This window comes from Salmo salar, chromosome 10 (assembly GCF_965601325.2).
Source record: "Salmo salar chromosome 10, fSalSal1, whole genome shotgun sequence".
Taxonomy (NCBI): domain Eukaryota; kingdom Metazoa; phylum Chordata; class Actinopteri; order Salmoniformes; family Salmonidae; genus Salmo; species Salmo salar.
In genome coordinates, this window is record NC_138300.1 from 110,306,937 (window position 1) to 110,323,558 (window position 16,622).

The window sequence follows — 16,622 nt, forward strand, 5'->3', positions numbered from 1 at the left end:
ATAGTCTTGTAGTGTGTTAGACCTTTTTATTTATGTATAAACACTTGCATCCTGGTGTGTTTGCTGTGTGCATGGTTTAGTATTATGGAAGTGCTTCTCAACCTGTCTGTTTCGCCATGTGTGAGTGTGAGTATGTCCAGTACCTTTTCATGGATTATAAAAAACTCAGCATAAGGTAATGCACCACCTACTGGTGTAACTGTGCAACCACATGTATCTCCCCTGAGGTGTTTTTCCATAGATTTACATTTTAGTAATTTAGCAGACGTGACTGACAGTGCATGAATGTTTCATACTCGTCCCCCGTGGGAATTGAACCCACAACTCTGGCGTTACAAGTGCCATCCTCTACACACTGAGCCACACGGGACCGCCCTTCCATTCAAGTACTCACAAATATGTTAATGATACACTCCTTAATAATGTTATTTGAGGAATATTATTTCATCCCCTTTAGCAGATGAATTATGTTTAGAATTATGCCGGTTAAGAAGAGCATTTCTGCTGTTCAGTGTTTATTTAACTAGTCACTATTTCCATGTGGCCCACAGACTGCCAGGCCCCACTACGCGAGTCTCAGCCCCAGGCAGCGAGGGGAAGCATCGTGGGGCCTCCAACAGCAACCGCCGCAGCCAGAGCTTCAACCACCATGACATGCCCAAGCACTCCAGCAGTGACAGAGGTGAGTTACCGTACATGAGGAAGTAATCCTGTGCTTTTAGAGGCAAACCACTTGGGGTACACCCATTTTATAAGTCAATATGGTCGTCAACAAATAAAAAGATGAAAACAAATCTCCTGGATTCAGAGCAATCTTGTCTAGACTGTTATCCTAGAACGTACACACAGACACATAAACAGATAACCTAAGAAACCATGTATGCAATCTTATCATTTTCTATGCTGTTAGAGGGGCAGGTAATGATTTAACAACATGGGTGCTGCTAAGCTTAACTTGTTGTTGTAGTAGAGGCTAGTGTGTTTTATTTACATGAAGTAAAATGTAACACAAAATCTGAATGATGTCATTGTACATTGGGTCTTAGCTTTAGGTTTCAGGTTTATGTGTAAGCATCTGCTTTACAGACAACCTTTAATCCATGGACATTTCTGTTTGTGAAGTAAACAACTATTTCCACACTCCAGCACCTATCATTTCATCTGGCTTGCTAAATAACTCTCATTTTGATGACATCTGTTTTGTGAGTATTGCACAGTTCTACATTTGGCATAACAAATGTGTTACTTCCTCTGCTTTCTAGAGCCTATATTTACTGTGTATTCCTGCCTGTGTGTTTGATTATAGTGTGGTGGACATCACATTACACCATGGCTTTACAATCGAAGTGGTATAACTAAATCTGTCTGAAAACATGGCCTTGTTTGATTTAAGATCTTATAAATGTATCTTCTCTATAAGTCTTAGTTCTAGATTGGGTCCTCAGTGGTATGAAGCCAGTCAGGCGGTACTTCCCCAGTACTGTGATGTATGTTAGTGAGAGTAGAGCAGAACAGAGCTGAGAAGAACAGAGTCGACCAGAACAGAGCCGAGCAGAACAGTACAGAGCCAAGAAGAACAGAGCAGAACAGAACAGAGCCAAGCCAAACAGGGCAGTACAGAGCTGAGCAGATCTGAGCAGTGTGACGGTAGGGGTTAACTTTCTGGCTGGGTAGTTTACCTGGATAACACAGTCTGCATTCTACAGCCTACAGTACAGTCTACAGTCAGCCAGTGGTAGGCTGCTGCTGCTGTGTGATGAGGAATTCACTGTGCATTGACTGAGCCCTAATTAGTGTACATGTGGAACAGAGAGGGAGGGATAGAGGGAACAACAGAGAGAGAAGAATGGGGAGCGAGAGAGAGAGAGGGAATGAGAGACAGAGAAGAAAGGCTAGAGGGAGAAAGAGACAGTGAGGGAGAGAGCGGTACAGGGAGTCTCATTAGAGTGAGAATCTTAAATGTTTGGTGTTCACTTCTTATTGACAAATCAAGCATGACTGGAACTATACTATGACCACTGTCATTCCTGACCTGTCAATCAAGGGAGGGTGAGTGTCTCTGAGCGACTATCCCATGGTGGGGTGGGTAAGGGGGGGGAAGGCAACGCATAGATGTTTGTTGTTGCCTAATTCAGACTGGGGGGATATAGAGATTGTGCTAGTTAAAAGTAAAAGCTAGAGCGTGGTTGTAGCAGGTTTACGTGTCTGTCTGTCCTCATGCTCTACAAAGATTAGATTGTATTCAGTAGGAGACTGAAGTAAAGTTACTGTGAAGTAAAGTTATTGTGGTCCCTCTCTGCTAGACCAGGACTGGATGATCAGCCCAGCTGGTGTTCTATTCTTGTCGAGGAACGTTCACTTTTTACCAGTGACAAAAGAACCAGAGCAGACTGTCTAACTCACTTAAACATGCACAATGTAGATGTATTTACCAAGGAATAGAGACATGATTACTACAACGAATTCACCATATTTTGTATACAAAATATTGTTGATTTCAATTCTGTCATACTAAATGATGCGAGAGGTGGTAAATACACAGTTATACACAGTTGGAAGAAAAAAATCGGTAACACTTTGACACCTGGCGTCATAACAAGTTATGACACGGTAATAACCATGTCGTATGTCATAACAGCTGGCATAACTTGGCATAACCTGTCATAATATGTTTATAACACTGTCATGACACATATATTTAAACCTTATTGACATATATTTAAACCTTATTGACACATATTGTGTTATCTGGCTTATATGATTACGATGGTCACAACGCTTCTTGACTGTAACATAAAGTGTGAAAGAAACCTGAAATAAACTGCTAAAGAAACCTGAAAACTACAACTTCATACCAAATATATTATGGCAATAACACATTCACACATTCTCTTATAATCTCCAGCTGGCACAGCCAAAAGAGGACTGGCCACCCCTCAGAGTTCCTCTCTAGGTTTCTTCTTCGGTTCCTGCCTTTCTCGGGAGTTTTTCCTAGCCACTGTGCTCCTGCACCTGCATTGTTTGTTCTTTGGGATTTTTGGCTGGGTTTCTGTATAGCACTTTGTGACATCTGCTGATGTAAAAAGGGCTTTATAAATACATTTGATTAATTGATTGACTCTCTAATACTGCCAAATAGTGGAGTGGGTCGAGAGCTTCAAGTTCCTTGGTGTCCACATCACCAACGAACTATCATGGTCCAAACACACCAAGACAGTCGTGAAGAGGGCACGACAATGCCTATTCCACCTCAGGAGACTGAAAAGATTTGGCATAGGTCCCCAGATCCTCAAAGTTCTACAGCTGCACCATCAAGAGCATCCTGACCAGTTACATCACTGTCTGGTATGGCAACTGCTCGGCATCCGACCCAGTACATCACTGGGGCCAAGCTTCCTGCCATCCAGGACCTCTATACTAGGCGGTGACAGAGGAAGGCCCCAAAAAAATGACTCCAGCCACCGAAGTCATAGACTGTTCTCTCTGCTACTGCATGGCAAGCGGTACCGGAGCGCTAAGTCTAGGTCCAAAAGGCTCCTTAACAGCTTCTACCCCCAAGCCATAAGACTCCTGAACAGCTAATCAAATGGCTACCTGGACTATTTACATTGACCCCCCCCCTTTTTGTTTTTACACTGTTGCTGCTCGCTGTTCATTATCTATGCATAGTCACTTTACCCCTACCTACATGTACACTACCATTCAAAAGTTAGGGGTCACTTAGAAATGTCCATGTTTTTGAAAACTTTTTTGTCCATTTAAAATAACATCAAACTGATCAGAAATACAGTGTAGACATTGTTCATGTTGTAAATGACTATTGCAGTTGGAAATAGTTTTTTTATGAGTGTCTAGTTTGAGAAAAAGATGCCTCACAAGTCCTCAACTGGCAGCTTCATTAAATAGTACCCGCAAAACACCAGTCTCAATGTCAACACTGAAAAGGTAACTCCGGGATGCTGACCTTCTAGGCAGAGTTGCAAAGAAAAAGGACTTGTGAGGCATCTTTTTCTCAACCTAGACACTCTAATGCACTTGTCCTCTTGCTCAGTTGTGCACCGGGGCCTCCCACTCCTCTTTCTATTCTGGTTAGAGCCAGTTTGCGCTGTTCTGTGATGGGTGTAGTACACAGCGTTGTACGAGATCTTCAGTTTCTTGGCAATTTCTTGCATGGAATAGCCTTCATTTCTCAGAACAAGAATAGACTGACGAGTTTCAGAAGAAAGTTATTTGTTTCTGGCCATTTTGAGCCTGTAATCGAACCCACAAATGCTGATGCTCCAGATACTCAACTAGACTAAAGGCCAGTTTTATTGCTTCTTTAATTAGAACAAGTTTTCAGCTGTGCTAAAATAATTGCAAAAGGGTTTTCTAATGATCAATTAGCCTTTTAAAATGATAAACTTGGATTAGTTAACACAACGTGCCATTGGAATACAGTGATGGTTTCTGATAATGGGCCTCTGTACGCCTACGTAGATATTCCACACAAAAAAATCAGCCGTTTCCAGCTACAATAGTCATTTACAACATTAACAATGTCTACACTATATTTCTGATCAATTTTATGTTATTTTAATGGACAAAAAAAGTGTATTTTCTTTCAAAAACAAGGACATTTCTAAGTGACCCCAAACTTTTGAATGGTAGTGTACATATTACCTCGACTAACCTGTACCCCGCACATTGACTCGGTACAGGTACCCCCTATATATAGCCTCTTTATTGTTATTTTACTGTGTTACTTTTTTACTTGTTTATTTAGTAAATATTTTCTTAACTCTTATTTTCTTAAAAATACATTGTTGGTTAAGGGCTTGTAAACATGTGACAAATAACATTTGATTTACAATCCCATTTTCCTCAATGTTTTCATAACATAGCTAAAGCTAGCTATCAACCAGGGGCGAAAATCTGATATCAACTTTGGAGGGGACAATTACATGAAATTTTCTCAAGAGCAATTCCTGAGGGGGACACCAAAAGTAGTGCTGTAACACATAGCCTACATTGTAACATGGTAAATGTATATTGAGGAACCAAAGAAATAAGGTGTTTGCCGTACTCCTAACTACCGGTACCCAAAACTACACAACTAATCACAACAGCAATACCATTGCCTTTAACAAATCTTAGTTCAGTCACCAGTTTAAGTTGAGAGTGGGGGTATCCATGGCATTTTCCAATTATGTTCCTATTTTACAAGTCAAAAAAATTGAGAACCTTTCATAATGTTGCCAAACAAAGACTCAACAAACTTACCTGAGACTCCCTGTCTCTGCCAGTCTGTCCCTGCATATCTGTCCCCAACTCTGCTGTCTGTGTGCCATCTGTTGCCTGCTCTGCCTAATGACATCATTGTGAAACATTTCCATTAGAATTTCATTTCTTTCTTATGAACATTTTATCAAATAGTCTTTGAGATATTAGGCTACTAGGGTTCTTACTTTGCGTTTTGGTGTACTGAAAAATACTCTGATGTCCGTCTTTTATTTTTCTGCCATTTTTCTACCTGGCTGGCTGGCTGGCTACACACACACACACAGTGTGTAGGTTATTTACAGTAGGAGATGGGCTTCTATCATCTTATCTTTTATCATTCTATTTGGGCTTCGATCTAAAAGGTACCTAGCAAATGTGAAACGGATTAAAATGACAAGAGTTGACAGCTGTATGAGTTCACCATTTACACAACATATGCTGCAACCTTTTGTAATTTTAATAGTTTGTTTCATATTGGCTGGCTTCCAACAATAGCGGAATTTGCAAAGCTAGCGAGCACCAATTCCGTTTCAGTGGTGTTTGCTATAATCTTTGCTACCCGGGTAAAATAAAGGTGAAATAAAATAAATAAATAAAAGTTCCCTTGCGACAATTTAGCTTTTGCAACGAGACCATTAAATATATTTAAGACAATGGTAGAAGAGAGTGTAGTTCTGTTCAGACTTCACTTTATCGCTAACCTTATCACAGGGACTTTGAAGCACTAACTTACATCATCTGCATGCTGATCTTGGAATAAATTGACGATAGCAAAGATTCCATCTTTGACGAGGCCACATAAATGGAATAATTACTAGCTAGCTTAATAGTTAATATTTGCCCGCTAGCTCTGCATATTCAGCTAGTGTGTGTGCGCGATTGACTGGATTAACCTCACGTCAGTTACGTTCATTGAGTGCCTTTCAGACAGTGGATACCACCCCTCTGTTACCTTGCCAACTAAGGAACAGTGGTCGCAATCCTTTGAAACGTAAAAACGCGCTATTAAGTGTCTATAATCAGCACAATTGCTTTCATTGCGTATTATTAATATTATTTAAATTACATATTTATGTTTCAGTGATATATTGGGGGGGACAAATCATATTTTTCCCAGGATGGGGGGGTCGTGTCCCCCCCGGGATTTCCGCCCCTGCTATCAACTAACAGTTAGCTACCATCTAGTTAGCGTTTATTTAGCCACAGATGGAGTTGTGCAAAACAACTAAATACACCCATGCGTTGTTGAGGCAACAACAGTACATCTGATTCACTCTAGTTTATACTGTATACAGTGCTAATTGTACAAACAACTTAGGGCTGGGCAATATGACGATATATATATCGTGTGACGATAGAAACGTCTATCGTCACACGATATGTATCGTCATATTGCCCAGCCCTAATTTGTTGGTATAATTAGCACTGTATACAGTATACACTGTAGAGAGAGCGTAATCTGATTCAATCGTTTATTTCGTTGTGTTGCAAATCACTCTTTACGGCAATATTTGTGTCAACTGGACGACGCTTTGCATTCTTGGAAGGAAATATGCAACACAAACACACATGGAGGAGAGTGAACGTGACACAGAGCACGGAGCCCGTACCTAAACGAGAGGCTACCTCGATCGCATGGCCGTGGTTTGGGTATGAAAAGTCTGACACGGACCAGAAACCCGTCCTCTACAAAATATGCCGCAGGCCGGTCCCGAAAACAGGCTCAAACAACACTAACCTATTTTACCACCTACGCAATGAACATGTGAAACAGTACAGAGAGTCTATGGATGAGACCGAAAAAAGTACAGTCGTGCTAAAAACAAACCCCCGACTCAAGACGTTGCAAGAGGCTTTTACCCGCTGCACACCATATGGTAAAGAATCACGAAGATGGAAGGAGAACAGCTGCTGTTACAACTTACATCTGCAAAGCCATGGCCCCAATTTACATGGTTGAGAAAGGAGGTTTCGTGAGTTGGTGTTAACACTCAACCCAAGGTACCAAATGCAAATTGATATGTGACACGTATTAATGCCAAAATAACATGCAAAACAGGCAAGCCCCCCCCCCCCCCCCCCACAAAAGATATGTATATATTTTAGGCCTATATTTATTTTGTTTGGAATTATAGTTGAAGTGTTTTCTATTTACCTTTTTAGATTCTATACATTAATATTTTATATTTTGCTACATGCTTAATTGAAAATGTGCACAAAGGTTCTAAATAAAATGAGAAATAATCAAATATGAGTAAGTACCTTTTATTTGTTGAGTAGAATTCAACATGTAATAAGAAATAGGCCTTTACTTGTGGTAATTTTATATAAACTATTCATTGAATTTACAGAAAATCTGCTATATCGTGATATGTATCGTTATCGGGATATGAAATGAGCTGTATCGGGATATGAGATTCTGGCCCTAAAACAAATGATTGAAGAGGCTTAGCGGTTGACATGCAAACATTAGACACAGAGATGATAAAGTAACTTTCTAAAATACTAATCATTAGCATGGTTCATGTACTCATGTAAATACACTTACTACAAGCCATTGTTTCTAAAAATATATATATTTATTAAGAGACACAGTTTTATAACGAAAATACATTTAATCCGAGACACCATCTTGTCTCATTGATTTACATACAAAGTTAGCTAGCTTAGTTTGGCAACCCTACAAGACCATGGCACTTGCCTGTAGAGCAGCAAGAGGAACTGCCCGGCTCTGCTCAAACCCTACACCCCAACCCGAGAACTCCATTCTGCCTCCTCTGGTGTAAACTGTAAATGTACACTCATGAAGGGGGGAATCTCACTAGTTATCACTTGGACGAAACAGTTAAATTATACATCAAAATTAGATGAACTGGTTATCTCTAGATTGCAAAAACATAACCATGCTCATAAATGTTAAACTTGAAAACAGGATGAATAAGGAGACACAGACTATATAAATTGTTCTACTGGGTGTCTCTTCCTGCTTATATTCTTCCAACGAATGAGGTGCACACCTGCTATAAGGGCACAAGCGAGACCCAAATGCAGACACAGGAGGCAGATGGTGGAGCTCTGATATTTATTATAACAAAGGGAGTAGGTAAAGGCAGGTCGGGGACAGGCGAGAGTTCATAAACCAGGTCAGAGTCCAAACAGTACCAGACGATAGGCGGTCTTGAGGTCAGAAACCAGATCCGAGTCCAAAACAGTACAAGGGGATAGGCAGGCTGGTAGTCAGAACAGGCAGAGGTCAGGCAGGCGGGTTCGGAGTCAGGACAGTCAACGGTCGAAACCAGGAGGACTAGAAACAAACAGAGCCTGGGAAAAATAGTAGCATGGAAAAATGCTGGTTGACTTGGCAAACAAGACGAACTGGCACAGAGAGACAGGAAACACAGGGATATATACACCTGGGAAAATAAGCGACACCTGGTGGAGACAATCACAAGGACAGGGGAACCAGATCAGGGTGTCACACCTGCAACTAACAGGTCGAACATCTCCCCCTAGTGGTAGCGCTAAGTATACATGTAGCTATATTAAAGCAAAACCATGGAGGACTACAATAATGTTGTGAACAAACAAAATTTGATTCCAAAATATGGAAGTGTATAGAATCTATACACAGAACATTTTTGTTGTTGTTGTAAGGGTAGTAATATAAGCCAGATAGGCCTATCATGTACAAGACCATATGTCAGTCAAAAGTCCCAAAGAGGGTGTTTTGTCCTGCTCCTTTATTCATCCCAGTCATCAGCGACAGAATTGGGCTAAGCACATGTTTGACATCAATGTTTGTACAATTACAATGGATAGACAATTTTAGGAAATGCAATATAACATACTATTTACAGTAACAATGGAATGGTTTGCTTTGTGTGGTAGGATTTCTAGGCTTTGACACTCTTATGTAGGGGTCATAACCAGACATCAAATAGTGCAATATATGTCACAACACTTCTAAATGTATGTGTCATGACAGCTTGTAGGAAATATTATGACATATTATAACATGTTATGGTGCAATGTGTCAAATAAAGTGTTAGCGTTTTTCTAGTTACACCAGGTAGAACAGAACACTTGTATGTAGACGTGAGTGACTGAGGTGAAATTACATTCTCATGACTGTTAAAGTGTTTCTACATAAACACTGTGAGCCTGTCTAGTAAATGATTGGTGTTAACAGTTTATCACTGCACTTGACTGTTAGACCCTGGAGCAGCTGCCTGGGCTGCTGTAAGCAAACCATTACACAACACAAGGAGGAATGTTGAGCTGTCTGAAGATATGGACTATATGGTTGAACTAACTGGGTGTTAATAAGTGCTTTTGACAAAGTGTCTGGAGAAATGTCCTGTAAACCAGAGCCTAGTGGTAGACAAAGAGAGGCCAAGATACCTACTGGGAATGCCAGCCATATGCCAGCGATATACCAGTGATATGCCAGCGATATACCAGTGATATGCCGGTGATATGCCAGGAATATGCCACTGGTATGACAGTGATATGCCAGTATACTGAATGAGACAGCTTACATAAATGTTTGGAGGTATTGCGTGCATTTTTTTGCATGAGGATTTGTTGGAGACTGTTACCATATAGTAGTACCTGGAATGTAACACTGCTGATAAATGTTGCACTTAAAACCCCCTACCTTCTAGCCAAGGTGACTAATACATACAGTAGATATGTTGTAAATGATTAAGAGAACAGGTGAGCCTGATAACAAATCAAGTCAATGCTGCCTCTGAGGTCCACAAAAGATAAGCCAAGATAATTGTAGGTGTGTGATTACCCTATGGATGTGTTACAAAACCAAACATTGTTAGAGCGTTATTTGTGAGCTGAGGTGTGTGTGTGACAGTTGTATGTGGTCACTGGTCAGTGTTGAGTTGGCAAGAACAGACAGGTTTTCATGATTGACTCTCCCTCCCAGGCACTCTACATAGCAGGCTCTCTAAACTTTGCACAACCTGCCGCTGAAGTTTGGATTTGAAATGTAAATGTCTCCTAGCCATGTCACTTTACTTTATACACCTCCCTTAGGCATGGTAAAATGACAGGTTGGAGGCTGGGATCACACTGTAAGTGAGCCTAGTTAGAAAAGTGTATCGTCTGAAACAGGTTTCCCTGCTTTTTGTTGCCCATGCAGACTACTGGACTTAGAGGTAGGTTATTATTTAACCTTTATACAACAGGTGGATCTAATGCTGATTGGTTAAAACCGCATTCCAGCCGGTGTCTAATCTATGACGTTAAAATGCCTATTTACTCTGTTCCATCTGACTGTGCAATCCACTGTCTCATCAGCCCAGCCAGGCAATTTATAATCTTGATCTCCACTCGGCCTAACAACACCGTGCCAACATATCCTCCAAACACTGTCTTTTCTGGCATTATCACTTAACTATTTTAACCAGTCCAGTCAATTAAGAATACATTCATATGTACACAACATCCTTCCTTACACAAGGCAACGAAAACTAGTGACAACTAGAAACAACTACATGTCTCAACAACCTGTTCATCTATGTGTCCTTTGAACTCGACAGGGACATCAGGTCCTGGAGTTTTAGGTTGGCTTGGAGGGAATTCAAGATCAGGCCTCTTAGCATAAAACAAGATTCAGATCTGAGCTTGTATGTGTTTTCATTTTGAGCTAGAAGAGAGGATAGATAAAATGGCAGGTTTCCTAAAATGGTCTTCTAAATAAGAATATACCAGTGTCCCGACAGCACTGTAGAGATCACAATGGTGAGTTAGATGTCTCTGATTGGTGAGAGTACGAAGGGCTGCATGATGCACAGAGTCAAGAGCTTTCAGTGTAGAGCTTGAGGCACATAAATAGTATCACCATAGTCCAACACAGAGAGAAAAGTAGAACGAATCAACTCTTTTCTGGCGGCAAAAGGAAAAAAAACAGCTTTGTGCAGGTAATAAAACCCAATAGGTAGCTTGAGTTTCCTAACAAGGTTATCTACATGGGTGGTGAAGCTCAACTTCTCATACACCCAAACTCCCAGATATTTTTACGCTTTGTTAACTTAAAACATATCGATTACCAATTGATTTTGCTGTTAATTGATCATTGAATATCATTGTTGTTAATAATTGCTGGGGTACTCTGAATTATACTGAGAAATATGTATTCTTTTCCCAGAACTGTTTGCAATTAATATTTCTATCATTTTGTGCTGCTGTTTTGGAATTATTACATTACTGCTTTTTACCAAATTGTAGATACAGTATTTGTTTACTCGGCATATAATTCACAAGGTCATAAACTTGTATTGTGTTAGATTAGTATTGTGTGAAGCCCAGAGTAGCCATGAAGGCCAGTGTGACTGAGTAACTGACTTAGCAGAGTTCATCCCATATCCCAACTACAGCTATTCAATGAGAGATCTCTATCTACAGCAGACACTCTGTCCTCCCTCATCTAAACTGGGATATGCTTAACACCCCGGCAGTCCTACAAGCTAAGCTAGATGCCCTCAATCTCACACAAATCATCAAGGAACCCACCAGATACAACCCTAAATCCGTAAACATGGGCACCCTCATAGATAATATCCTGACCAACTTTCCCTCCAAATACAACTCTGCTGTTTTCAATCATGATCTCAGCGATCACTGCCTCATTGCCTGTATCCGCTAAGGGTCGGCGGTCAAACGACCTCCCCTCATCACTGTCAAATGTTCCCTAAAACACTTCTGCAAGCAGGCCTTTCTAATCGACCTGGCCCGGGTATCCTGGAAGGATATTGACCTCATCCTGTCAGTCGAGGATGCCTGGTCGTTCTTTAAAAGTGCTTTCCTCACCATCTTAAATAAGCATGCCCCTTTCAAAAAATGTAGAACTAGAAACAGATATAGCCCTTGGTTCACTCCAGACCTGACTGCCCTTGACCAGCACAAAAACATCCTGTGGCGGACTGCAATAGCATCGAATAGTCCCCGCGATATGCAACTGTTCAGGGAAGTCAGGAACCAATACACGCAGTCAGTCAGGAAAGCAAAGGCTAGCTTTTTCAAACAGAAATTTGCATCCTGTAGCTCTAACTCCAAAAGGTTTTGGGACACTGTAAGGTCCATGGACAACAAGAGCACCTCCTCCCAGCTGCCCACTGCACTGTGGCTAGGTAACACGGTCACCACCGATAAATCCATGATAATCAAAAATTTCAATAAGCATTTCTCTACGGCTGGCCATGCTTTCCTCCTGGCTACCCCAGCCCCGGCCAACAGCTCCGTCCCCCCCGCAGCTACTTGCCTGAGCCTCCCCAGCTTCTCCTTCACCCAACTCCAGATTGCAGATGTTCTGAAAGAGCTGCAAAACCTGGACCCGTACAAATCAGCTGGGCTAGACAATCTGGACCCTCTATTTCTAAAACTATCCGCCTCCATTGTTGTAACCCCTATTTACCAGTCTGTTCAACCTCTCTTTCGTATCGTCCGAGATCCCTAAAGATTGGAAAGCTGCCGCGGTCATCCCCCTCTTCAAAGTGGGTCACACTCTAGACCCAAACTGTTATAGACCTATATCAATCCTGCCCTGCCTCTCTAAAGTCTTCGAAAGCCAAGTTAATAAACAGATCACTGACCATTTTGAATCCCACCGAACCTTCTCTGCTGTGCAATCCGGTTTCCGAGCTTGTCACGGGTGCACCTCAGCCACGCTCAAGGCACTAAATGATATCATAACCGCCATCGATACAAGACAGTACTCTGCAGCTGTCTTCATCGACCTGGCCAAGGCTTTCGACTGTCAATCACCATATTCTTATCGGCAGACTCAATAGCCTTGGTTTCTCAAATGACTGCCTCGCCTGGTTCACCAACTACTTCGCAGACAGAGTTCAGTGTGTCAAATCGGAGGGCCTGTTGTCCGGACCTCTGGCAGTCTCTATGGGGGTGCCACAGGGTTCAATTCTCGGGCCGACTCTTTTCTCTGTTTATATCAATGATGTTGCTCTTGCTGTGGGTGATTCCCTGATCCACCTCTATGCAGATGACATCATTCTGTATACATCTGGCCCTTCTTTGGACACTGTGTTAACAAACCTCCAAACGAGCTTCAATGCCATACAACACTCCTTCCGTGGCCTCCAACTGCTCTTAAACGTTAGTAAAACCAAATGCATGCTTTTCAACCGTTCACTGCCCGCACCCGCCCGCCTGATTAGCATCACTACCCTGGACAGTTCTGACCTAGAATATGTGGACAACTACAAATACCTAGATGTCTGGCTAGACTGTAAACTCTCCTCCAGACTCATATTAAACATCTCCAATCCAAAATCAAATCTAGAATCAGCTTTCTATTTCCCAACAAAGCCTCCTTCACTCACGTCGCCAAACTTACCCTAGTAAAACTGACTATCCTACCGATCCTCGACTTCGGCGATGTCATCTACAAAATAGCTTCCAATACTCTATTGGATAGACTGGATGCAGTCTATCACAGTGCCATCCGTTTTGTTACCAAAGCCCCTTATACCGCCCACCACTGCGACCTGTATGCTCTAGTCGGCTGGCCCTCGCTACATATTCGTCGCCAGACCCACTGGCTCCAGGTCATCTATAAGTCTATGCTAGGTAAAGCTCCGCCTTATCTCAGCTCACTGGTCACGATAACAACACCCACCTGTAGCACGCGCTCCAGCAGGTATATCTTACTGGTCATCCCCAAAGCCAACACCTCCTTTGGCCTTTCCTTCCAGTTCTCTGCTGCCAGTGACTGGAACAAATTGCAAAAATCACTGAAGCTGGAGACTTATATTTCCCTCACTAACCTCTGCTGCCAGTGACTGGAACAAATTGCAAAAATCACTGAAGCTGGAGACTTATATTTCCCTCACTAACTTTAAACATCAGCTATCTGAGCAGCTAACCGATCGCTGCAGCTATAAGTAGTCCATCTGTAAATAGCCCACCCAATCTACCTACCTCATCCCCATATTGTTTTTATTTACTTTTCTGCTCTTTTGCACACCAGTAACTCTACTTGCACATCATCATCTGCTCATTTATCACTCCAGTGTTAATCTGCTAAATTGTAATTATTTTGCTACTATGGCCTATTTATTGCCTACCTCACGCCATTTGCACTCACTGTATATAGACTTTCTTTTTTTCTATTGTGTTATTGACTGCACGCTTGTTTATTCCATGTGTAACTCTGTGTTGTTTGTGTCGCACTGCTTTGTTTTATCTTGGCCAGGTTGCAGTTGTAAATGAGAACTTGTTTTCAACTAGCCTACCTGGTTAAATGTGAAATAAAAAAACTATCTCTCCCTGCCTCTGTTTGGGTTTCCCCACAGAGAGAAGTACTACGGCCTCTCCCATCATGACTGAGCACGGTCTGTCTCCAGGGCCCATCAATGGCTGCTCTTCCTCCTCCAACCCCCAGCCCAATGCAGGCAACAGCAGCAAGCCCTGGAGGAGTAAGTCCCTGAACACCAAGCACAGCACCACCTCCTCCATGCTGTCCGTCAAGCAGGACCCTCCCACCAGGCAGCCTGCGGCCACACCCCTAGAGGTCCTCCCTAAAGTCATTACCCAGAAGTCCATGCTGGAGAAACTCAAGCTTTTCAACAGCAAAGGAGGCTCCAAGGCAGCTGGAGTCCTGACTGACAGGCCGACAGGGCAGGAGACGGAGTCACGTCCCACCAGCAGTGACCTCCTAGAGGAGGCAGAGGGGAACTCCTGGCCCCCCTGTGTCATGGCGACCAGCCCCAAGCTTGCCCTGAAGGGCATTGCCCAGCGCACCTTCGGCAGGGCCCTCACCCCCCGGAAGAGCTCTCTGAAGACTGGGGAGAAGGAGAAGGACAAGGCCAGGCCCAAGGAGAGGGACAAGGCCCGGGAGGGAGGCTCCAAGCGGGGATTCATCACAGAGCAGGAGGAGCCCAAGGATGACACCAGGCAGGGGGGAGTAGGTTCAGACTCAGCAGAGCCCAAGAGGAACACTAAAAGTACCAGCCTCATCCCAAAAGGAGGCAAGGCTGGTAGTGGCAAAAAGGAGGGCTCAGCCCCAGCAGCACACAGCGGAATACAAAAGCCAGGGTTCAAGGCAGGGAAGACCTCAGGGGTGCCCTCTTCTGGTCGAGATGGAGACAGGCCCAGCAGTTTGAGGGCCGGTGGGGGTGGTGGTCACTCGGTGCACAAGTGCCAGCTGGACAGCAGAAGCTCCAGCTCCTGCTCCAGCCTGGCCTCCTCTGAAGGAAGGTCTCACCATCAACACCACCACACCAACGGAGCGCCCCCAGTGGCCACCACAGCCAGCAACACCATCAGTGTCCAGCTACCTCATCCTCTGCAGCAATACAACCACCCCAACACTGCCACTGTTGCACCATTCATGTACAGGTACTATGCCTGCTTTGATGGACAGAGTTTGAGCTTTCATAGTTTAATAGTAGAAATATACCAGAATGTCAAACATTTTATACATACCACTTCTCAAATCTTTTAACTGACTGTCGGGATCTGTGTAAGCCTAAATTATAGTCAATGACTAATTGGAGAGGACTGAACTACATATACTTAGTGGGAACTCTACTCCTGACGGAGCGCAGCGAAAGGCACAGAGAGGCAGACTGACTCTGTGGTATTGCTCCTCATTGTCTTGTTGTTCCTGCCCTGTCCTGTAGGTCTCAGCCTGATGTGACTGGAGCAGACATGATGATGGAGGCAGCGGGGTCACTGGAGGGTCACAGAGAGACTGCAGCCTACAGCAAGTCAGCAGACAACTCCCAGGAGGACCTCACAGGTAACACCGAGTCACTATGATTTACATGCAAAGTATGTGTGTAGCTGTACCTCACAATGTCTGTCTCACTGGTTAAATCCTATATCCTTCCAAGCATACTGGACATAATGTGATTGCTGAGTGGTTATTCAATTGATTGAAACAGGGCATTTTCATACTGTGCTTTGTGACTTCAATTTCCACATCAGTTTTTCTTTGGTATTTTTTCCACTGTTACATTAAATGACGGTAGTTAGGAAGATGAGACTATTGTGAACTGTAATATGTTTCACAAACTGGCAAATATCTCATTAGCAACAAAGGATCTTGTCCCAGGGAGAGAAAAAAATTCAGCCTCTTGTTGTTCCCAGGCACAAATGAGGGTCTCTCTTCCCAGCTAAACATGTCAATACTCAATAGTGAGGAGTGCATCAAAATGCCACCATGGAGAATAAAAGGCCCAGTTTCCTGTGGATTATTTTTAGCCTCTTCGTGATGGATCAGAGATATTGCCTCAAAGTTCACAATGATTTGGCAGGCCCACACAAAGCACCGTTAATGCTGCATACAGAGTGAATGGAAAAACTCACTTGGAAACTCTGAGTTT

General features: G+C 42.9%; 1 protein-coding gene across 3 annotated transcripts in view; it reads left to right on the top strand.

Annotated features, from left to right (window-relative positions):
- The first annotated feature begins 519 nt into the window (after window positions 1-519).
- nav2b (neuron navigator 2b) overlaps window positions 520-16,622 on the top strand; it is a 94,478-nt gene continuing 78,375 nt past the window's right edge. For 2 of the 3 annotated variants that reach the window (XM_045688407.2, XM_045688408.2), the window contains exons 1-3: window positions 520-682; window positions 14,589-15,633; window positions 15,918-16,036. In XM_045688407.2, the coding sequence (XP_045544363.2) occupies window positions 655-682; window positions 14,589-15,633; window positions 15,918-16,036 (1,192 nt within the window). In that variant the 5' untranslated portion in view covers window positions 520-654. Of the gene's footprint in view, window positions 683-10,102; window positions 10,434-14,588; window positions 15,634-15,917; window positions 16,037-16,622 lie in introns of those variants that run through there. The other variant, XM_082957371.1, reaches the window with a different exon arrangement.